We start from the raw sequence: 23483 nt of genomic DNA on the forward strand, positions 1-23483 counted from the left end.
GGTTACCAGTTTCCCTCTGACCTTTGTTTGAGTGACTATTTTACTATCATTGATTTCAACTTTCTTTCTGATATTAAAATGCAGGATTTCAACCCTTCCTATGCCTTTAAAAATTTTTTAGCTTAGTATTATTTTACGTGTGAAGATGATTTGCTTGAATGTGTATACATGCACCACGTCTGTGACTGGTAGCTGTGGAGGTCAGAAGAAGGCATCAAATCCCCTAAAACTGGGGTGACAGATGATACGAGCCTACCTGTATGTGTCGGGCCCCCAGACCATGTTGGCCTACCTGTTCCCATTGTAACCCACAAAGGCCTTCAGCAGTAGCTGCGCCCTGCCCAGGGGAGGGGAGGAGACACTGCACAAGGAAGCAGACCCAGAAAGCTGGCAACCAGCAGAGCTGGTCCCCAAGCTACACAGGTAAGCTGATAGTGGTCAGGTAAGGGACCTGGGGTATGAATAGGGGGGATCAAACTGGGTCCTTTGCAAGAGCAGGGTGTGCTCTTAAGCCTGTACTATCTCTCCAGCCCATCCTCTGTGTGTGTGTGTGTGTGTGTGTGTGTGTGCGCGCGTGTGTGCGCATGCACACACACACACACTTCCTTCGACTTCCACCTTATATGAAGGAGGGTCTTTTGTTTGATGACATATATGGTGAGCTAGCTGGCCCAAGGGCTTCCTGCCTCTGCCTTCCATCTCCATAGAACCACTGGAATTTCATCATTACATGGATCCCAGTGATTCAAACTCGCTCTCTCACACTTGCATGGCAGGCGCTTTACCTACTGAGCCAAGCCCCTGCCTCCTACCTATTTGATAACCTTGATTTCTGCCATAGTGAGACGCTTCCGGGCTCCTTCTATTCCTCCTCCTCTCAGACCTGCGGATTTTCAAAGTCTTCATTCCTTTCAGAGGAGAGTGCTTTGAAGACCAGAATCTGCTGGGGAGGTGGGGGAAGGGGTGCTCCTTTTTACTGGGACATAGTACTTTTAAGTACTTTCAAGGAAGTCAAATGTACACTGTTAAATTGTGATTCATTTATTGTTTCTATTTAGATTTTATACCGTGTTTCATTTTCTTAGCTTTTCGGTTTTATCTCTTATTAAATGAGAGAACCTTGATTCCTCACATCCTTGTAATTGTGGCTATGTGCTCTACTCAAGCAATTGCAGCCTCAAAGCTGCTGTAGGCTAGAACCTTGAGTTGGTTATCTTACTGCAGAAGAACTGTTGACATTTGAACTGGGGTCCCACTAAAGTGTTAAATATCTCAGAGGAGGGCACTTGCCTACCATGTGCAAGACCCTGAGTTCCAGCCTGGGCACACACGGGGAGGAAGTAGCAGAGAGAGGGTTGGCTTTGTAGGATACGCACACTCTTTTTTCTGGATTATACCGAGCCTCTCCGCCTGCTGAGATCAGTTTCACCTCCTTGCCAGTCTCGGCACTGCTGACTGCTCCACTCTGGGTTCTCGGGTTTTCCAAGCATCACAAACAAACTTGTCCCTGAACTCATTTATAACGTTTTGTTGTCGTCGTGCATGTCTTAGAACTATTCCTTAAGCTGACTTCAGAGGGAAGAAGTCATCTGACCCATTGCAGATTCCCGATGGGTGGCGTCCCCTTGAGTGTGAGACACCTGTCCCATTGTGCTTGTTCACTGCTGGGTCATATAAAAGCTTCAGTCATTTGCTGTGTGAAGGCGTGTTTTGTAGTTTAACCTAAGAGGTTGATTACAGTCTTCAGGCTACTCAGTGAAATATTACTCCCAAGTCAGTCCCTTCATTTGGTGTTTTGGAGTCTGAAAGACAGAAGTGCCAAGTGTTAAATGAAACACAGGTTGGTGTGTTTTTTAAAGAAACTTACTAAAGTAGTAAATTAATTATGACTTGTTTCTTGAGTCTGTTTTCAGTGGTGGTACACACTTTAGCCCCAGAAGTCTGGAGGTAGAGGCAGACAGTTCTCTAGGAATTTGAGGCTAGCCTGAGCTACATAGGGAGACCCTATCTCAAAACAGTAACAGAACAAAATACACCAAACCCCAGAAAAGCCAGGAGGCCAGTGTGGGACCTGTCAGTGAGCTAGGAGCCCTGCAGGCAAGTTACTAAGTACGGGATCTCCTTCCATGAGCTGCTGGGTAGAATTCCTTAGGCTGGCCTTCAGTAGAGGTAAATCCAGCCCTCCTCTCTGAACGTGCAGTGCTCCCCCTTCATTCAGAGTTTACGTCTAACATGGTTGAAAGTTTCCATGTTCTTATTGCTGCTGCTGACAGGTCTGACTGCTCGCCCGCATGTTTAACAGTAAAATGGAGTGTGAGCATGTTCCCAGGGTGCGTGTCTTGGTGCAGCAGTGCATGCATAGCCAGGAAGGGAACCCTGTGCTCACGAGTCTTCTTCTCTGCCCAGGGTTCGCTCTCCTCCCTGCTGTGATGCTGTCCTCTCTTGATTACCCGTGTGTCCTGGGGAGCAGGTACCAGACCTCAGTGGGTTCGCTAGTGTGGGTGACCCTCATCGCCAGCAGCTTGTCAGACAGCTGAACCTGCAAACCCTCCTGCAGGCTGCCCTTCTCCCCACACCTCTTCTTTGAGCTGCTCAGCCTTTTCAGAGGCAGCCTGGGAAAGCATGGCCAGCATCTCACATCTCCTGTGTTGAGCATGAGCCGTCTTTACCGCTCACCGAGATTTCTTCAAGCCTCTTGAATTCAGATCTTGTGTGTGGGGTGTGTGTGTGTGTACGTACGTGTACGTGTACGTGTGTGTGTACATACACATGCTTGCTTGTACATTATTTCTTGAGCATCCACCCTCTGTCCTGAGCATGAGCCGTCTTTACCGCTCACCGAGATTTCTTCAAGCCTCTTGAATTCAGATCTTGTGTGTGGGGTGTGTGTGTGTGTACGTACGTGTACGTGTACGTGTGTGTGTACATACACATGCTTGCTTGTACATTATTTCTTGAGCATCCACCCTCTGTCCCCTCCCTCCAGCTAAAGACCTGGTTCCCAGGCAGCCCGCTTTCCCTTGAGGTATCCCAGGGCCTACTGCTCCTACTGCCCAGTGTCTCCTGAACTTCCGTGGCTCAGACCTCACCTTCATCTTCGAGTTGTGGTAAAATGTCCATAGTGTGCTCGTCATGTGACCTGCGCACCACAGGTGCACCCTCAGCAGCATGTGAGGTCCCTCCTGACTCTCCCAGACCTCCATCGCCCTTGCAGAAGCTTTGCCCTGCAGCAGTCCCCACTCCTCCTGCAGCTCTGGTCAGTCTCCACTGTGCTGCCTCTGGAGTTTGATGACTGGAGGGGTCTCCTAAGTGGAGTCCTCCTGTATTGTCCTCTCTCTGGTTCCATTTATACAGCAAGAAGCTCACCAGAACTTTACTCCTTTCTGAGGCTAAGGGATGTTGACTTGCTTGTACTGACACTTCCTTTACTGGACAGCTAAGGTAGAAAGTGCTCAAATACGCTGCCCCTTACCACATGCCAGCCATTGTCCCTGGTGTCTGTGAGGGTGGGACTAAGTGTCTGTTACAGATCCAGGAAACTCATGTTGCATTTGCTGGAGGAGAGAAGAACACTGCAGCTCTGGCCTGTCCTTCCCTGTCCTCTCAGAGACTGCTATAGTGTCCCCTCTCAGGGTGCTTAGGATGCCCAGGATGCCCAGGCACAGGCTGTTTTATGGCTTCCTTCTCCGTGCTCTGCCTTGGGGTTCTTAAAAGCAAGATCAGTTGCTAAATGACCTGCTGCCAGATGCTAAGGGTGGAGGCAGACCATATAGAACAGCTGGTGTGAGAACTCAGATGCTTGAATACTGTCTATAGAGTTCATGGGTTTCCTGTCTTCTCAGAGCAAAAAAAAAGATGTGAGCACCTGCTCCGGTCTGAAAGGCTCCCAGCCCAGCTGCAAGGATTTAAAGTGAGCCCAGGGCTGCATGCAGGAGCTGGGGTAGCAAGCTTTGCTCCATAAGCTTTCGAGATAAGCTGTGGTGGCTCTGCTCAGTCGCTGGAGACTTGCTCGAATCAACAGGGCCACCCGAGCCTGTCCTTTCGTCCTTGATGCTGGCACAGACTTTCCTGGCAGCCTTTGAGCAGAGCTTCGTGCTAGGGAGCTTTGATCTGTCTAAGGAAAGTCTATTTTGAACTACAAGTGAAGGCAGAGGTTTTAGGTTAGACGTCTTTCCCAACAAGACCCGTAACAGCCGTGCTCACATAGGTCCCAGGGGTTTTAAAAAGTGGCACTGGCAAGTCTGACACTGTGCTCTACCACTGCATTACCACAGACTTTCAGGTTAAAATGCCAGATTGCGGTGGTGAGAGAGAAAAAATAAAACCTTTGGCTAAATTTAGAAGTCAAGATCTGAAAGTTTGGTTCAGAAATACTTACTAACATTAAATCAGTGGGGTGTGTTTATAGGCAGGTGGTTTATTTTGGTTTGTTTGTTTGTTTGTTTGTTTGTTTTTAGTAGAGAACAAAACAGTGACTGAAGACCAGGGAACACAGGCAGAGTTCAGGTCTCATGCAAAGTGAAGATTCCAGAGTCTTCCTGGAAAGTTCCAGCTCCTCCCCACTCTCCTGTAAGAGGCCTGTGAGTTCCGACCTGTCATAGCACAGCCCTGGCCCAGGAGGCCGGGAACTCTTGAGAGTCAGTGTAGAAGGTTGTAGCCCTGGACCCTGGACGGGCGATGGCTGGAAGGCACAGGCCACTGCATCGCCACCTGTATGGTGGTCTTCACGACTGTGTGTGGTTCCGTGACTGACGTGACTCGGTAGCATGGCCTCCCTCTTAGTGTAGTCGAGGCTCTCTGATCAGAGGTGGGGCTGCCTACTCTTTCTGTACACTGACAGCACTGTCTAAGGGCTAGCCTGTGGGATGGTCAAGCCCAGTGGTCATTCCAGGGTTAGTCTCCACCTAGGTTCTATAAGTGGCTCTACTGTGTCCCCAGTCATCATGTGGGGTCCTTCCAGTGTTCAGTTGGTGGACAGAGGCATGTTCTGAGGAGAGCAATGGCTGTGCCTGCCTGCTGCCCTGTTGGGACTGGGCTTAGTGGCATACTGCCTGGGTCCTGCACTTTGTGTTTGAACTCAGCAGGGGGAGCATTATGGCCTGTTGGAGCTAACAGTATTCTGCTTTATGGATGGATTGGTACCTTGTTCAGCCATCACCAGAGAAGCTTCCTCCTGCGGCTGACAGGAATGGATGCAGAGACCCACGGTCATACATTATGGGCATATTGCTTCGTTACCAGCCAAAGAAGGAAGCTTCCTGGGCCATTCATGGCTCCCTCTTCCCATGTGTCCTTCCTTCAGCTCCATTGGAGCAAAGGATAAGACTACTTTAGCAATGCTGAAAACAGTGAGCTCTCTGAAGAGCAGCCAGTGCCACCGCGGCACCCCTCAGTGGCCTCCTGGACACTGAGAAATTATGTTGTCTTTTCCACTCATATTTCTAATTTTTACACATGTATGGCTGTGTAAACTTTCACAACCTTTCTCAGTCCCTTTGACATTAAAGTAGTTTACAGTGTCTTAGAATCATAAATAGTCATATTCTCAAAGAATAAATTTCTTCGGAGTAACTTATCAAGGAGGCGAGAAGCTCCTCACTAAGAACTCTTAAGACACTCATGACCGAGATGGAAGACAGTGCTGAAGGGGGGGGTGTCTTAGGGTTTCATTTCGGAGGCACTGACCTCTGCAGTTCTTACAAGGACAACATTGAATTGGGGCTGGCTTACCGTTTCAGAGGTTCAGTCCATTATCAGCGTGGCGGGAAGCATGGTGGCATCCAAGCAGACATGGTGCTGAGGAGCCAAGAGTTTACATCTTGATCTGAAGGCAGCAGAAGGAAACTGACATCCCACACTGGATGGAGCTGGAGCAGAGAAAGCCTCAAAGCTCACCTCCACAGTAATGCACTTCCTCCAGCAAGGCCACCCCTCCTAACAGTGCCACCCCATGGGACGAGCATTCAGACACGAGTCTGTGGGAGCCAAAGCAAGTCAGACACCACAGAGGGGCAGCCAAAGCCTTGCATTGGAAGACTAGGGCGGTAAGGTGTCAGTGCCAGCCTAGGGACCTACAGATGTACACAGCCCTGCCAAGATGTGAGTGGTGTTTGATCTAGAAATAGAAAAGTCATCTTAAAATCCACTGGGACGATCAAGACATCCCAAATCTTGAAAAAGGAAAGGGCTGGAAGACTTATGTATCTTGATTTTAAAACAACAAAGTTATAGTAAACAGGCCGACTGTGGTTTTCCATAACAACCAACCCCAAGGCTAGACGAGGAGTAATTCCAGTTCACAGGGGGAAGGTACTGGAAACTAGCAGTCCACAAGCAAAAGATCCTTACCTCACACACATACAGCAATTAATTCCAAATGAGTCAGAATCCTGAGCACTATGAACCAAAAGTATAAAAAGTCTTTGAAGGAATTGGGGGTTGGGCATTCATGATATTAGATTCAGCAATGAATTTTTGGACACATTGTTAAAAAATTAGGGGTAATAAAAGACAAAGTAGGTAAACAGTGCTATATCGAACTTAAAAACTTCATGTGTGCAAGGATACAGCTGGCAGAGGGGCAGCCTACAGTGGAGAGGGAAATATCTGCAAGTGGCTAGCCCGGTAACAGATTACTATCCGGGCCATGTGGGCTCCTACACATGAAGCAACAGCAAAACAACTTAGTTTAAATATATAGAAGACTCAAGTTGACATTTCTCAAAATATACACAAGCGATCCATAGGCCCCCATACACCAGCTCAGCATCACTAGTCGTTAGTGATGCTAATGAAAATTACCCTGAGATCACACACAAACCAGTGCTGCTGACGGTGGAGGACTGGACGCTGTGTGCTGTTGGCAGGAACATCAGTGGTACAAGGGCTGTAAAGCTGTGTGGAGGTGCTTGACAGAGTTTAGAGTGGAACTACTCCGCACACATCAGGGCACACATCTGGAAGAATCTAGAACCCTGAAGTACATACGTGAAAATGGTCAGGACGGTGCTGGCACTGTGGCTCAATAGACGGAGGTACTTGCTCCGGAGACCATTGACCTGAGTTCTGTCCTGGGGAGACCCACCAGGTAGAAGGAAAGGTCTGGTTCCTGTAGGCGGTCCTCCGATTCGTGCACACACCCAGGTACACGTAGGAATAATGAGTTTTGTGTTACAGGTCATAGTTCAGCCCAGAATGAACTGTCTCGTGCATGGTTATTACATTTCTAGAATGGGTTCTCAGAAGCACCACGCAGCTCTTGGAGCCTGTGGCAGCCTTTTCTCAGCCAGTGAGCGAGCGAAGTCCGCAGCTCTGTTGTCAGAGCCCCAACAGTGCACTTACTGTTCTCTGTGCCGCTGGAGTCGGATGGGTAAGATGGCACAGTGGCTGCCACCCCTGGGTTCTGTTCCCTGGGACCAACATAGCAGGAAGAGAGAACTGACTCCTAAGCCGTCCTCTGACCCTCACTATTGCCCCTTGACATGTGTCCACTAAATGCGACAGATAATATGTAAAAAAAATTACTGTTGCCCTAATAGATGAAAACCGTTTGCCATGCATTTACCGACTGCTCCAGTTCTGTTTACATGAAATAGATCATTTAAATCCTAAGGGCTTAACGTTTTTCTAATACATTTTATTAATCTGTATTTATATTTTCTTTGGTTGAGGGGGGATGTGAAAAAGTTCGAGGTTATTTCAGTTCTGATTCTTGTGAGAAGGTTTCGGTGGCAACACGCCTTTAATCCCAGCACTCAGGAGACAGAGGCAGACAGATCTCCGAGACCAGGCCAGCCTGGTCTACAGAGTGAGTTCCAGGACAGCCAGGGCTACAAAGAGAAACTCTATTTGGGAAAACAAACACCAGAATTGATTCTTGTGAAACATACAAATTAACTGCTGTCCGTCAGTCATAGGTGGTTGTAAGTGTCCTGGTCTAGCTGTAGGGTTGACACCTCTTCTAAAAGCTGTGGGGTTGGAGTAGTCATGACTTGTTTTATGCTTGTCTAATTCACAGTAGATATATTTTGGTGTGAGGAAGGGCTGAGCTGACTTTTTTGCATATCAGTTAGCTGTCTTCTAAGAGCTGTTTGTGTGATTCTCTCCGTCCCGTTGACCTGGTTTATTCTTCATTGTCTGAGGGCGTTTGTTGGTTTGGGGTCACTGCTCCTGCATTGTGTTCTTCCTGTGATGTCTGCCTATCACACTCTTCATTAGTCTGTTGACTCAGGTCGGTGGCTCTAGCCTCTCTCTTCAGAATTGTCCTCATTCTTGCCATTCTTTTTCTGGATGAATTTTAGGACAATCTCGTCATTTATGTTGAAAAAAAATAAAGAGGCCCGCCTGGATTTTGAGTGGAAAAGAGCATTTAGTCAGACGCTGGCCCAAGCACCTTTACAGTTACCCGTGTGTCCAGTTCCGGAGCACACCTCCTGTCCTCGGGCTGTTCGTTCATAATTTTTGAGGTTTAGATTTGGGGGGGCGGGCTTTTCTCTTTTTATATGGGTTCACTGTGTAGTCCAGTCTGTGATCCTCCTGCCTCAGCTAGATGCTGAGAGGGCGGTGTTCCCGTCTCATGCCCAGCTGCAGTATGTTTTATAGTCTTAGATTCTTTAAAAACTACTTTCTATGCATAAAGTTTCCAAGAGCATGGGAGAAGTCACTAATAAGGTTTCAGATCCTTTGATCTAAGATCATTAGGAAAAATACATCAAAAACTGTCTTTGCTTTTTTGCCTTTGAATTTGTCTGCTATGTAAAGCTGCTAGACATCTCCCCTGTGTGTCTGTATTCCACCAGCACAGCGCTAGGTGTGCACAGCGTCTGGCCTCGGATGGCATAGTAAATTATTGGCATAAGGGTACAGGAAGTGTCTGCTTGTGGACCCTTAGCCCCTTCCCACGTTGCTGTTTACGTCTGTGTGAGTCCCTCTGGATCACTCCTTGACTGAGGAGGTGACTTGAGGGAAGTGACCTTTGCCCCCAGCACTGCCTGCCTGTCTTGAGAGACAGAGTCGGGTGGGGAGATTGTAGGGATGGGGTTAGTTGAGAAACTTTGGGAGACAAGTGGGCAGGCAGACTCTCATTTGCCTGTATTACCTCGTGATCAGAGCACAGGCTGCTCTCCAGGAGCCCACAAGTGCAAGCGCAGAGAACAGCATCCGGTGGGTGGCTTCCACTTTCCAGGATTGTTAGAGACAGGATGCGGGACCGAGGTACACCTCCTCAGCAGGTCTGTCCCAGCCCTGCAAGCTCACTCCACCTGTGTCTGCTGAGCTGTAGAACCTGCAGCATCTCTGGGGCAGAAGGAGAGAGGCTAGGGACTCAAATAGTCTTCTTTCCTATTGAATGAGAAGGTAAATCTGTTCTTGGGGAGGGAGGATCCCGTAATCACCCTCGTTCATTCACCACAGTGGTAATGGGCCCGTGTGTCAGGTGTATTTAGGAGCTAAAGGCTTTTATTTATCTTGTTCTTGAGTTGGGCATTGTAAAATGGCACAGCATAATTACAGAAAAGTTTCTGGGAAGCGAGGAGTTTTCAGTCCTCACATTTCCATCGCCTCCCCACCAGCACCCCAACACTGCTCCAACTGGAAGTGCTCTCTTCTCTGAGAATAACTTTTTAAAGATAGGAAAAATAGTGTAATAAATGAATAGAAAATTTAAAGAAAGCATAACTTAAGGAATCAAACATAATAACATTTTTAAACTACAATAATGGAACGGGCCAAAAGACAGCTTAGTGGGTAAAGACACTTGCCACAAACTCTGAGGCCCCAAGTTTGATTCCTGTCATCACATGGTGGAATGAAAAAACTATTTTCCCACAGGTTGTACTCTGACCTCCACATGAGCTGTGGATAAACACACACACACACACACACACACACACACACACACACACACATACGATGAATAAATAAATTTACTTGAATGTAAAATAAGCCTGACATTGCATTTTCCTTATGTCCCTGCCTCTTATGTTCCTTATGCCTGTGAGATACCTTCATAGCCATGGATAGATATATCCTGTGTCTGTAGCACTTCCTGGCTCCTCCATAGATTTTTAACCCTCGTTTTTCTGGGTTGGGGGTGGAAACTAGGTCTCAGGAAGAAACCTGTGTCCTGGTTATAACCCCTCGATTGCCCGTTGAGAGTAAGGAGGCTGAGCGCACGCACCCATTGGAGCTTTGCAGTGTTTAAATAGCCGTTTACTTCCTAAAAACTGGGTTGCCAGAATGCTCCTAAAGTAAGTGCTCAGGCTGAAGGTGTAGTTTAATGGCAGACGTTTGCCCAGCGAGCACCAGGCCCTAGGCTCCCCCACTAGTACTTCTGGGAAAGGAAAGGGAACCTAAATGAATAAAATAAGAGCTGAGAGGCAGAGGGCACAGGACAGGTTGGTCTAAGCTACCACTGGATTGGGGGAGCCAGTTTGGGAAACGGCAGAATCATGGAGGACGGGCGAGTATATGCTCCCTCTGTCTGGTTGCTCTCGGGTCATTCACACTCTCTGATGGGGCTTGTGGCCCCGGTGCCATCCTCCAAGAGCTGGGATTCTTACCTAAAAGTTAGTGAGAAATGAAGGCTGTTAACCCGGAAAATGCCCAGGCTTTCAGTGCATACACACTGACAGCCAAACAGAACGCTCTTTCCGTTTGCAGGGTTTTTTTTTCCCCAGTGTCATTTTAAGTTGCAGCTTCCAGCCAATCAGCGAGCTCCAGGCCTAGTGACATCACGAAGCAGCCAGTTCCCTCCAGCTGCAGAGAGCTCCAGTTTGTCTTTTTTTTTTAAAACTAAAATGGAGGCTGGTTTCTTGCCCTAAGGAGTACAGCGCCCTTCCCGCTGGAGCCTAGATGTTGACATGTAATAAAGCGGGCAGCGGGATGGTGGTGGATGCGGCCAGCTCCAACGGGCCTTTCCAGCCCGTGGCCCTTCTCCACATTCGAGGTGAGTTATTGTGTGTTACTGACCGGAACCTTCCGTGGGTAGTTAATAAATGGCTATTGTGCTTTGGATAGGAAAAGCAGGAAGTCTAACCAGCGGAGTCCCCTTCACGTTGACGGGACTGAGCCCGAGCAGGCAGAGGGTGTCGCCTCCGATCGGTGGGCATTTTACACATTACTTACGGGGCCTGAGGCTCAGGAGGCCTTGCACGCAGAGTTCAAAGCTGGTTTTTCTGCTTTCTCCCTGCTCTACCATCCCCCTTTCGAGGCTGTGCTGATGTCAAAGGATGTGAAGTCACTGCCCGGGGAAGGTCTTGGGTGGGGGAAGGAAAGAGAGGCGGGCCGGCGGGCCTGGCTAAGTTGTCTGCTCTCGGAGTTTGTTACCTTGGTGCTAGCGTTGGTTAGTACTGCAAGGGTTTTGCCGGGGACACAGCTTCAAATTACAGATGGATTGCAGGCAGAGAATGTGCAGAATTGATCAGAAGGGAACTTCATTTTGGAGGATGCGTACTCTAGCCGTGCAGCCTGAAGGGAGCTAGGCTCCTGCTTTCGATACTGAGACCTGCTGGGGTTTGGTTGTTCAGTGTTAGCTCTGAGCTTTAGAGCAGTGCGAATGCTTTGCATTTACAAAGGCTTTGTTAAGATTTAAAAGGGCAACAAGTTTTCAGTGTAGATATAGGTCACGGGAATGCCCAGCCTGTTGGAAGAAGTGTGTAGCTCTCTCCATCCTCCTAGAAATTGGCTTCCACAATGGCTAAGTGTAAGACCTCAGCCAGGAAGAAGCAAAGGGTGACCACAGGTGCCTTAGCTGCAGGACCAGGCAGAAACAATATGTATGTTGTTTCTGACCATTGGATAACGCGCAGAAACTTGACTGGATTACAGGTAGAAAAAGTCCTATATTAATACATTTAAGGTGCCTTATGGGTGATTTTTTAAAATTTTTTAATTTTTATTTTATGATGTGTATATTTTGCTTGCATGTGTGTCTCTGTACCACATGCATGCCTGGGCCCACAGAGGTCAGAAGAAGGCTTCATATTCTTCAGAACTGGAGTTAGGGATGCCGATGAACCACCATGCAGGTGCTAGAAACAGAGCCCAGATCCTCTCCAACAGCAACAAGTGGCCTAACCACTGAGCCATCTCCCCAACCTCAACAGCCCTCTTTGGTTTGTTAGCCTTCTGGTGTTTATTAGACACCTGATACTCTGGTTCTTCTTGGAATTAGGAATTTGTTCAAAAATAGAATCATTTGGTTTTACATTTTATAAATAGAATCATTAATTTTTGGGAGGCCCTGCTAGTTTCAGACTTTACCATGCCTTGTCATGGAGTGTCCCCCCCTAGCTGTTCCATGTGTAATTGTCAAGGAAAGGGAAGTGCCTGACCCTGAAAGGGTTTTCAGAAAGAAACCTGTAGCATCCTAAACCTAGCTAGTGACTCACACAGATGGAGCGGCTCCTAACTGTGAGTCTCTGGGAATACCTGATCTCCTCGAAAGCCGCTGTTCCTGTTTATTGTCTTAACCTCCGGCAGTGTGCACCAGGTGCTGAAGGTCATTTAAAACGGCTGACCTTGAGCCCCCCTCGCCACAGTCCCCTGCTAAGAGGGACAGAGACCAGGAAGAAACACCTGTGGGCTGGGAGCCCTGGGAAGCACAGGAACCTGACGTGCTGGGAAGGGAGGGACTGGAGAGGACTGTCCCCACCCCTACCCCTCCTTAAGGCAGAGGGGGTCTTTCACCCCAAAGGGAATACAACTTGCCCAAGATCACATAAATGGTAGGACTAGAGTCCCAGTCTCGGAAGCTGTCTCGTCTTGTTGGCTGTCTTTAGAATTCACTTTTGAAGAGAATTTGTGGATGTTGGCCGAATGTCTTGCCAGAGGATTAGTTTCCTCCCTGGTGCCTGCTCACCTGTTCAGTTCAATGGCCCCGTTTTGCATAACAGTTTTGCACCCAGAGTTCATTTCTTATTCATTTTGCATACCTTGTGTTTGACAATACCACACACTAGGCTGTCCTAACTTGGAACTTGAGCGATGCAGGGGACACTGGGGTGGGGGCTGTCCAGTCGCAGTGACTGCTGCTGCTCACCTGATTGTGGTCCCAGTTCGGTAGCTGATGACGCGGATAATGAATCATGTGGGGAATTTGCCGTTCCTAAAAGTTTCAGGTGTGAAAGAAGACGGTTTAACCAGGTGTAGGCCTGACTGCCTGCAGGGAGAGCGATGCTATAAATTTAGCTTGACGACTTAGATCCTGCATTTGCAGCACTGTCCAAGAGAGCAGTCTGCCGAGATGAGAACACACTTTGTGATGTCCACTCTACTAGCCCGTGGCCACATGTGACCGTCAAGCACTTAAAATTCTTTATTTTAGATAAGTGTCAGCCAGGGTTGTCAAATTGGACAGCAAAGGTCTAGTCTGGAATTGGCACTCTTGAAGTAAAGTCCAGACTGTAAATATTTTTGCCCTGAGCAAAAGCAGCTACAGAGGTAAAGGAAGAGGCACCTGTCACCCACAGAGGTTTATTTACACATGCAGGGGGCAGGCTCCCCACCTGCTCTAGCTACTCCTGCGAGTCTGAGCTGCCTGTGAAGAGGAGTAGAACATGGCTCCTGAAGCTTCCAGCATCGCCTCTCCTGCCATCCATGGCTCGCTGGAGCTCAGCTGACCCACCTCAGAGCTAGGCGTCAGGCAGAGACAGCTCAGCCAGAAAGAGGCCAGTGACCAGGAAGGAAGCAGGACAGGCAGCCTGGAACCTCTTCCTGATGACAGTACCTGAATTCAGGGCCATCAGAAAGTCTTCCACCTGTTAACCTTGTGCTGATTGATGTCCTAGCAACTTCCGGGTAACAGTGCGGACATCAAGCCGGTAGCAGGAGAGCCGGTGGTCCTTTTTAACATAGCCTCTTTCTCCTGGGAAGTGGGGTCTAATGAAGGGAACCCTGCTCTGTCTCAGATGCTTGCTGGACTGGTGGGTGTTCACGTTGCCAGTGAGAAAGACAACTCCATGCAGGAAGCAGGTGAAGCAGCTGACCCTCCATCCCGCCTCCGTTTCCCACACAGGGACCGCAGCGCGGGTGGGCGGGTGCTCAGGACACACTGAGGCGGGTGTTGTCTGAGCGCTGGCCAGAATGGGATCCACTGTTAGCCACAGTCTCAAAGCAAGGGAGGGAAGCCGCCCGAGTGAACGTAAAGTAAGGACTCCTTCTCTGGTTGCCTGGAGTTAACTTCGTGAGCCGCTGTCACCCACCCACCCTCTGAGTGGCAGAGTATCGGAAGGAGCAGAGCACCCTCCCTGTGCGTGCACCTTCTGGGGAAGGGGTGTGTGTGAAGGCTGCAGTAACTACTTCTGCCCTTGGAGTGGGGAGAAGGCCTACTCACGTGGTTGTTGCCTGAGAGTAAAAGCCATTTTCTGATTTTTTTTTCATTGAGACGTGCTAATTGTGTGGAAGAATGAGAGAGGAGACTGGGGATATGGCTCAGTTGGTAGCCATTGCCCGGTGTCCACGGAGCCCAGGGCTCCATCCCTAGCATCTCATGGAGCCAAGGGTTGGGTTCTTGGGCGCTCTGGAGGTAGAGACAGAAAGATGAGAAGCTGGGACTTCATAGCTCAAAGACAACAGCCTGGGCTCTGAGAACCTGGGCTAGGTGTCCTGGGAGGGCGGGTGGGGGTAGGAAGAGAATTGGTGGCAGGTCAGAGGCACAGCTGGCGTGCGCCAGCCTGCACCTGCTGTGTGTTTGCCCTGTAGTACTTTGCAGGCCCAAGGAGCCCTGGCTTGCTCACTTGCTCTCAGCGGTCCACCCTGCTGGTTAGCATCTATCCTCAACCTCTGGCCATCCAGCCTGGGGGCCTACTGTGTGGTTGCTGCCTCAGGTGTCTGTCCCAGAGGCAGAAGCAGCATTGACTACAGGTTTGTGAGTTTCAGGACCAAGGCCACGTCCACCTGCCCACTTCTCCTTTTCAGTCACTCCAATGCTAAAAGACATTATTTTTCCTGTTTTCCTTCTGGAGAGAAAGGGGAGCGCCTTCTGCAGGACCACAGAAATGCAGTGAGTCTAAGACAATCAGAGCCCAGTACAGCTCCTGTCACAGAATTTCGAGGTGAGGGGAACAGTCATTGTTTCCTGCACACAGGACTTTTTGTGTCCTGTGATGTCTGAGGAGCAGCAGTCCTTACTTATGAGAAAGTAAGGCTTGCTGTGGGTCATACACACCCACTTACTTCCTCACAGGCTTTTGTTTTTTTCTTAAGATTTTTTTAAACTTGAGAGAGAGAGAGAGAGTGAGTGTGTGTGTGTGTGTGTGTGTGTGTGTGTGTGTGTGTGTGTGTGTATACACATTTGAGTGCAGGAACCCAAGGAGGCCACAAGAGGGCACCGGATCTCCTGCACCTGGATTTACAGGTGGTGTGAGTCACTAGACACTGGTGCAAGGAGATTCTGATCCTTTGCAGGGGCAGAAGTGCTTAATGACAGGGCCATCTCTCCAGCCCCCAAAAGCTTTTCCTTAAACCACGTGTGATAGAATGTATTCCTAGCCCTCTGGAAGGTTAAGACAGGGAGGATTGAGGTGCATAGCCAATTTAAGGCCAACCTGGGCTATGTAGCAAAAAACCAGACAAGGCTCAAAAGATGGCCACAGGTGAAGGAGCTAGCCGCCAAGCCTGATAACTCCACTTCAATTCCTGGAGTCCACATGGTGAAAAGAGAGAACCAGTTCTTACAGGTTGTCATCTGACCTTCACACACAGGCCGTGGTATGTACATTGTATGTGCCCGCATGTGCGCGAGAGCGCGCACTCGGACACACACACACACACACACACACACACACACACACACACACACACACACGAGTTTTTGTAATGTAATTTTGAAAATGCTTAAAGCCTTCCTTTTTAACTGTGACAGACACTGCCCGAAGCAAGGACTCTCTGTGCAGATGGAGGATTGGTTTTATCTTAGGTTTGTGAATTATTCCTAAGTCAAAAAAAATCGTTCTGGTTTAAGAATGCAGGCTAAAGTGTAATGGTTAAACACCGTGAGTAAATGTAGATCAGCTTCGTGTTTGGAAAAGTACAAAGCCAAGGGGCCGACAGGACTGCTCAGAGGAGGAGCTGGTGATCTGAGTTCTGTCTCTGCAACCCACGTGGTGAGGGAGAGAACCGAGTCCTTGTCCTCTGCCCTCTGATGTGTGCGCACACACGTACCGAAATATATTTAAAACGTTATTTTAAAATAACTACAAGATCAAGCTGTGTGGAGTGGTGCTCACCTGTAATTCTGGCACTGCAAGACTGATATAAAAGGATCAAAACCTCAAGACTAACTCGAGATGTTTGTAAGTTCAAGGCCAACCTGGGGCACACACCTGAGGTGAAGCCTGTTAACTGTGGGTTTGGGCAGTTGGGGAGCACTGCGTGCTGCTGTCCCCTGTGCTGTGGACTTCCTTGGTTGTCTGGGTGTGGTAAAGATAGGATTTTGTAACTTACTGCAAGGGAATGCAGACTGACGTATATCAGGGAAGCGCTAGGATCTCTGCTAAGTCTCAGGTAGCATGCTAACACAAACAGCATGGGGTCCAGGGAAGGAGACACCCCAATATCCATTCACTTGTACATAGGCTTCAAGGTTTTCACGATGCTTGAAGGAAGACTGTTAGAGAAGCTGTGCTTTAGGAAGAGTGCGATAGGCCTGTTGAAGCATAAGAATCGTTCCCTAAGTGGTCAGCAGCTGCCCTGTATGGGTTGTTTTACCCCTGGCTGCTGACTCACAGAGGCTGCACGGCTCCCCATGTATTTTGAGGTCTGTGCTTGATTTGATATTGACAGCATTCCTACTGGCCTTACATAGTAACGAGCTGCCTGTACGGTACTTGAGGAGATAAAACCAAGGTTTCTTCTGAGTTTCAGGGTAAGGACAAAGACACACGATTAGATCCAAACCCCTTGTTATATCAGGTACGTGAGCCTAGAAATAGGAATAATAATTCGATTTCCCTCAGCACTGTTTTCGAGAGGGATAAACAGGAAGTATAAGTCAGTAGCTTAAGATGAAATGTTGTCTCTTCATATGTTAGTGGTGGCTGTGGGGACCCTTTTGTGAGGTACCTGTGGTACTTTCTGGAGCCCAAGAGCCAACCACAGTTACAGCTGGGACACCTGTGTGTTTACTGCCCTTGAAGTTCAGTTGAGGTCTGTTTGTCTCTGGCTTCCCAAGCCTTTTCATCTCCTACTGTGTTGCCACCCTAAAGCAGCCCTCAGAGCCCTGTGAGCGTGTGTGAAGTCATCTGCTGGGCGATCCCAGGGGCCACCTCGAACTCCTGGGCTCAAGAAGCCCTCCCGTTTCAGCCTCCCATGTGTCTGGGACTGCAGGCGTGTGCACCGTGCCTGGCTGACTCTGTTGTGTGTCATCAGGAAGCACTGGCGCTCGGCTTTTCTTTCGGCTTACTTTAACCTTTTCCCTGTCAGATTAGACAGCATTTGAACTAAGTGAGATCTCAGGTGTAACCCTAAGTCTTACTATTTTAATTTTTAATATCGTGGTGCTTTTGTAGAGCTTGATATGTTAATATTTTGGGGATTTTACCATCTCTTTATCATTTGCATATGACAGCTTTTATCATATGCTGAATTTTTTTTTTCTTTTTCTTTTTTTTCCGGAGCTGGGGACCGAACCCAGGGCCTTGCGCTTGCTAGGCAAGTGCTCTACCACTGAGCTAAATCCCCAACCCATATGCTGAATTTTTTGTCTGCTGACTATGTTGCCCATAAGTGCTGTTTCTAAATTGTGGTGCTTTAACATATAAAGTCCTAAGAACAGTAGTAGTCTGTTCTAGAGAGCAATCAGAGCTCTTGCAGAGTTGCTGGCCCTTCAGTCCAGGTAGGCTTCAGAGAAGAGGTGGGAGGAGGTGCATACTGAAGCTGGTTTCTGTTCCCACACAGCTCTGTGTAGGCCAAATGCACCCGAGGGCCACACACTCGGAACTCAGTGGTTGTGACAACCCTGTAGTCTACAGAGAACCATGCACACCAGGAGCCCCAGAGTCGCAGAGCTGCCTTGAAGGGGTCTCTGCAGGGGTGCCTTTCAGATAGCCAACACAGGAAGAGCAGTGTGTAGAGCCTGGCTCGATGTTGAGACAGTGTTCGATGTTGAGACAGTGTTCGGTAAACAGCTACTTTCATAGACTAAGGTAGCAGTGGCCACGGTGACTCTGACAGGCACGTGCCTGTCTGACTTGACGAAGCATGAAAGTATTCACGTTAGAAAATCCCACCTCCGACACAAACTTTCTCAAGTCTGTGATGAAGTGCATAGCGCCCGTGGAGGCGTCTCGGGAAGGCTGCATCTCAGCTGGCCTCAGTGCTTTGGCTCTGCTGAGGAAACGCCCCTCCTGGTAAATTGAATTATAAGCTTACTTCTCTTGCCGCGTTCCTAGGGCCATCACTTTTACTTGAAATACCAAAAGCCACACTGTGTTTATGACATGAACATTTTGGCTTATTTCCTCAGAAATCCAAAGAGTGAGCTGATATGCTCAAGCAAACAGTCTCCACTACCTTTTGCCTCTTATAAATCTTTAGCTTTCAAACCAAGTGTCGCTTTTGGAAAATTTGTATCTGCCATTGTAGGTATGAAAGCTCCCAGGAAAGACTGTCCTGCTGGGGTTGGTGGTATTGTCCACTTACAGTGGGAGATCTGTAGTGCTCCAGTATGCTCCTAGGGACCAACAAGTAACACAGTGCAAGACGGAACCAGCAGCAGAGCCGTTGACTGTGCACTGCACACCAGGGTTTCCAGTAACCGAAGTCTCATCAGCACAGCCTCAGACCCACGGTGCAGCCAATACATAAGAAGGTGGCATTTGTTGGGCAGGTGTAGTGGCTGGTGCATGCAGGAGGCTGAGGCAGGAGCATCACTGCTAGCTTCAGGCTAGCTTGGACTACAGAGTAAGACAGTGTCAAAAATCAGCCAATCAAAAATACCAACAAAAGTAAATAAAGTTGCACTGTCACTTGCTGAGTTTTAATGTCAGATGGGAACCATTAGAAAGGCTCAGGCTGCTGGAGTGTGTGTGTGAGTGTGTGAGAGAGAGAGAGACAGAGAGAGCGAGAGCGCGCGAGCACCCGTGCGTTTCCCATACCCCTTGATGAAAACAACTTACCACAGGAAGTTGAGCAGAGGCAGCCATGCAAACCCGCTGCCTTCTGCTAAGTCTGCTGTCAAAGACACACACCACAGTGTAGAATAGAAGAGTGCCATTTCCCTAAAAGAATAAGTCTGTTTTTGGTAAAGGTGTGGTCTGACATAAGCTAGGCCTATTAATAACCATTTTTAAGGAGAGGGTGACATTAAAAATTTCCCTCGGTGGCCTGAAACTCTGGGTATAACCCACCTAGTGCAAGCTCATTGTCTTCGTAGAACCCTGACACTGTGAGTGGGTAAGTGGTTCCTGACACCGCCAAAGTCAGAAAACCTTATCCAAGAGTCTCCAGCCCAGCCTGGAAGTGAGTGAGCCTAACTAGCCCTGTGTCTCCCAGAGCCGGTGTCTCGTGTGTCCGCTCAGATCCTTACAACAAAGCAAACAACATAGGCCCGGTGAGCTAAGCAGTGAGTCCTGAGACTGTGGCGGGCTCCCGGGCTGTGCAGGGTGAGTGTCCAGGCCTCACGGACTCCCACACATCTTGCTTAGTGTCCTTTATCTTTTTAAAAACCTGTTTTGAAATCCTTTTCATTTGATGCATATATGATTAAACCACCTTTGCATTTTTGTTTGTTTATTTTTGTTTTGTTTTCAAGATGGGATTTCTCTGTGTAACTCGGGCCGTCCTGGAGCTCATTGTGTAGACCAGGCTAGCCTCAAGTTCACAGAGATCCTCCTGCCTCCGCCTCCCAGATTAAAGGCATGTGCCACCACTGTCTAGCTTTTGCCCTTTTTCTTAGTCGGAACTAAAACCAAAATTCTCCCTGGCCTCATCCTTGGCTTCTGCGACCACCTGCGCTGCCAAGTGCTTGCCGTTTGTTTGCAATCTGCTGTGGGCACTTGAGGGCATTCTCGTGTGTGTGTGTGTGTGTGTGTGTGTGTGTGTGTGTGTGTGTTTACTTAACCACACAAATAATGTAAATGTGCTCTTAGTCACAGAAAGTTTCTAGTCATTTTTATTTCTTTATTAAGGAAAACAAGTAAAATGTAAGAAATTTGAGGAAACGAAACTTTTTAACAAGCGATGCTCTCAGCTGTTGGCACATTTATAACCCGCCTCATGCTGTTGATGTGTTTAGGGCATAAACACTGGGTTCAGTCTCCCCTACCTTTCTGTCATTTTGGTCTAAAATTTTTGGACTGGGTAAGCATTTGGAAGGAGGAGACAAGTGTGTAGCATTTGCCACCTGGCCTGGGCTGTCCGTAGGCACAGCCTCACCAAGCTCTGTCGTCATTTTACAGGTGTCAGGGATGTAGCAGGCCGGAGTCCCAGTGTTCTCCCTCGCCACGGCCTGGAGATGCCTGTTTCCTTTTCTTACTTCTTCAGACCTAAGTAGACCTTTTACTCTTGCGACTGTCACTGATCTTTTGAAGGACATTTTAATTTTAAAAGGTTGGGCCACATTCACTAAGTGACCCTGCCCTCCAGACATAGCCCTGCCTGGGTTGTCAGACGGACATTGCCCAGGAATCAAAACTGTCAGGTGTAGGGAGGGGCTGACTGCCACTTACAGGGTCTGGCTTGGGTCTTTACCTTCCCGAGTCTGCAAGCATGTTCTCTTTAGAAATGCATTTGACCAGATGCCGTATTTTCATGGGAAGGTGAAAGGAAGGATCGCTGACATTTCAGAATACACCGTGAAGAAGAGGAGTGCAGTGAGACTCAGCCCAGTTCTCCTTCTGTCCTGCGGGAGACGCATGCCAGGAGGGAATGCCAGTGACCATCCAGAACAGGCTTGCTCACGGCCTCATACATTCGCCTCCAGTTTCTGGGTTGTTTCAGGTATTCTTGGAACTATGGACGGTTCCTATGGATACTGTGTAGGCCCAACTGCCCTCGAATACACCACCCTTCACTTCAGTCTCTGCATGCTAGGATTGTAAGTAAGCACCACCACATCTAGCTCAGACATTTTTCTTCATGACAAAATCACAAACAGCACTGTGCTAAAGAAGCGTTTGGGAATCTGGAGGAATGGCTCAGTAGGTAAGAGAACTTGCATCTCAACAGCACAAGGACTTGAGTTCAGATCCAGCATTCTTGTAAAAAGCCAAGTGTGCCCCTGTGCACGTGGCTCTTACCCTAGAGCTGTGGGGAGGGGGCAGGGGAGAAGAGGACCACTCAGGCTGTCTTGTGGCAAACCTGGTTTCAGGGTCAGTAAGAGACTGTTTAAGAAGAGGAAGCTGGAGCGTGTCAGAGCAGGACACCCAGTGTCCTCTGCAGCACCCCCTACCTCACCCCCAGCCCTTACACACAAGTGCGTATACCTCCTCTCACATTCGAGTATGCATACACACGCATGCACACCCATGCACTCACACAATGTGTTTTATTACTCAAAAGTAAGATGTATAGTTATACCTGTAGTTACAGGTTAGGGCTAGGGACACAGAACTCAAGGCTGGGGTGCTCACCAGGGTATACGAGGCCTTGGATTTAGTTCCAGTGCTGCAGCAAAGGACAGACAACCTGAAGAGACTGTATCTGCTGATCTCTTCCTAAAGCTGCCTCTCCTCCTCTCTTACAAAGCCCCATTCTTGGAGTTTGGCCACAGTCTAGCCTTAGCCTCCTGAGGGCTCAGCTCCCACTCTGTTTTTTTCTGACTTATTTCCTAGATGTAACTGAGGCCATCTCATACTGAAACTAAAGTTTTCTGAGGCAGGTAAACCTCGGAGTGGGGTGTGACTTATTTAAATGGCATAATACTAATAGGAACTCTGCATTTTTTTCACTTTCAAGTTTTATACGTATTTAAACGTGAGCTTTAAAATACTAATCATGAAGTTTTGTATTTCATTTGTGTGTGAGCTGAATTTATCATATACAGCCAAACAGACACAGACCGTTCTGTCTTCCTAGGTTGGAAAACTAACTAGCTGGATTCTGTGTGTGTGCGAGTGCGTGCGTGCGTGCGTACATGCGTGCCTGTGTGCGTGCGTGTGTGCGAGCGAGCGCGCACACGTGCTCATGCATAAGAAGCCCCTCCAGCCTTTGTTGACCTCGTTTAGTGCCGCAGGTCGGCAGGGCCTTTGCCTTACTTGATTCTTTCCACCCTCCTGTTTTTCACAAAGATGGCCTATACGTGAATCGTGGGCAAAACTTGGAGCCACAAAGTAATTTCTGACAACACACTTCTCATTTAAATGTTTTAAAAAAAAATAAAGGAAACTTTAAGAAGCATTCTCGGTAAAGCGTTCTTTGGCAGGAAGCAGGGACTTATCAGCCAAGTTAACAGCCTTAACCATGGCGTCCATAGTAACTAGACAGGCCGCCCGGGTAAATATTTACCCATCCGCCCCAGGCAGAGCCGTCAGCGCTGGGCTTCTTCCTACTAGCCAGTGTGCCCAGCAGCACCATCCTCACCTTCCCCGGGGTTCTTCCTATTGTTTATGCGAAGTGTGGGAGAGGGGCTTAGGGCACTGCCTGGCTCCCTGGGAGAGTGACCCTCACTGCTGTCACCGGCGCTGGAGTCTTTCATCTTCAAAGCGCCTTGCAGGTGCTCATTAGCCGCCGTCCCTGCTGGGAGGAGGTAAACAGGTGTCATTAGCCGCATCTTTACAGTCCTGGAATTGAGAGCAGAGAGGTGGCCAGCTCGCCCGAGGTCCTGGGGCAGCTGGCGACAGAGGCCTTGGGCTTTCTGACTCACAGTTCTGGGCTCACATGCTCTCGGCAGGCATGGGAGGCTGCTCTTGGAGGTCCTTTATCAAGGAGATCTCGGCAGGACTGTCTGCCACGTTTGCGGTGGTGTAGAGTGCAGGCTCCCGAAACACGCTCCTCCATCTGATGGTGTCATCTAGAAAAAACACAAGATGCAGATCCTGGGGCAGGAAGGTAAGGCTCTTCCCAAGGGCTTGTGGTTATGGTGGAATTAACTCAACAGGGCCTTGAGCTGTATCCAGTGCCGGCCGGCCGCAGTCTCTCTTCACAGCCCTGGTGCTCATGGTGACCTGCCTCCATTTTAGTTAAGGGCCTCGGCTACCCCGAGGGACCCACTGTCTAGCTGGATTGTTAAGGCATCACTGGCACGTACCTCATTGCTGACCCTGATGTTACTCCTGGTGAAGACGCTTAATGTGAATCTGAGCGTCTGGCACTGTGGTAACTCTTCTTTGCGCCCGTGCTAAGTAGCGTGGAGCTCTTGTAGAACAGAGGCACCTTCCTCTGGAAGCAGGCTCTGGCTTAGCTTACCATTTGTGGAAGGAGAAATGGTTGTAGATACAAATGTTTCATGATCTGTACGGTGACGAAAGGCTCCCTGCTCTGGACCCCTGGGTGCACTGTTGGTAGCATGGTGACCATGTAGCCTTTGCTGTACCCGATGAGCTTGA

At 48.8% G+C, this 23483-nt stretch overlaps 1 protein-coding gene and 2 long non-coding RNA genes across 11 annotated transcripts in view; 1 reads left to right on the top strand and 2 right to left on the bottom strand.

Moving 5' to 3' along the window:
• The window catches only part of Ppp2r5c (protein phosphatase 2 regulatory subunit B'gamma), a 134662-nt gene that overhangs the window by 29166 nt on the left and 82013 nt on the right, over window positions 1-23483 (top strand). For 3 of the 9 annotated variants that reach the window (XM_032908439.1, XM_032908443.1, XM_032908441.1), the window contains exon 1: window positions 10751-10945. The exons of 4 other annotated variants lie outside the window; for them this stretch is intronic. In XM_032908439.1, coding sequence (XP_032764330.1) covers window positions 10852-10945 — 94 coding nt within the window. In that variant the 5' untranslated portion in view covers window positions 10751-10851. Of the gene's footprint in view, window positions 1-10750; window positions 10946-22844; window positions 22987-23483 lie in introns of those variants that run through there. 2 more of the 9 variants (XM_032908442.1, XM_032908440.1) reach the window with 2 other exon arrangements.
• LOC116905473 lies at window positions 1026-2725 on the bottom strand. Its single transcript, XR_004388543.1, has 2 exons — window positions 2577-2725; window positions 1026-1802 (listed from the first exon to the last, which is right to left on the bottom strand). It is a non-coding gene; the product is annotated as an uncharacterized LOC116905473 (long non-coding RNA).
• Window positions 6660-11221, bottom strand: LOC116905472. The gene is made up of 3 exons (XR_004388542.1): window positions 11125-11221; window positions 9098-9294; window positions 6660-8343 (listed from the first exon to the last, which is right to left on the bottom strand). It is a non-coding gene; the product is annotated as an uncharacterized LOC116905472 (long non-coding RNA).

The sequence above is a fragment of the Rattus rattus genome, chromosome 7 (genome assembly GCF_011064425.1).
Source record: "Rattus rattus isolate New Zealand chromosome 7, Rrattus_CSIRO_v1, whole genome shotgun sequence".
Classification (NCBI taxonomy): Eukaryota; Metazoa; Chordata; class Mammalia; order Rodentia; family Muridae; genus Rattus; species Rattus rattus.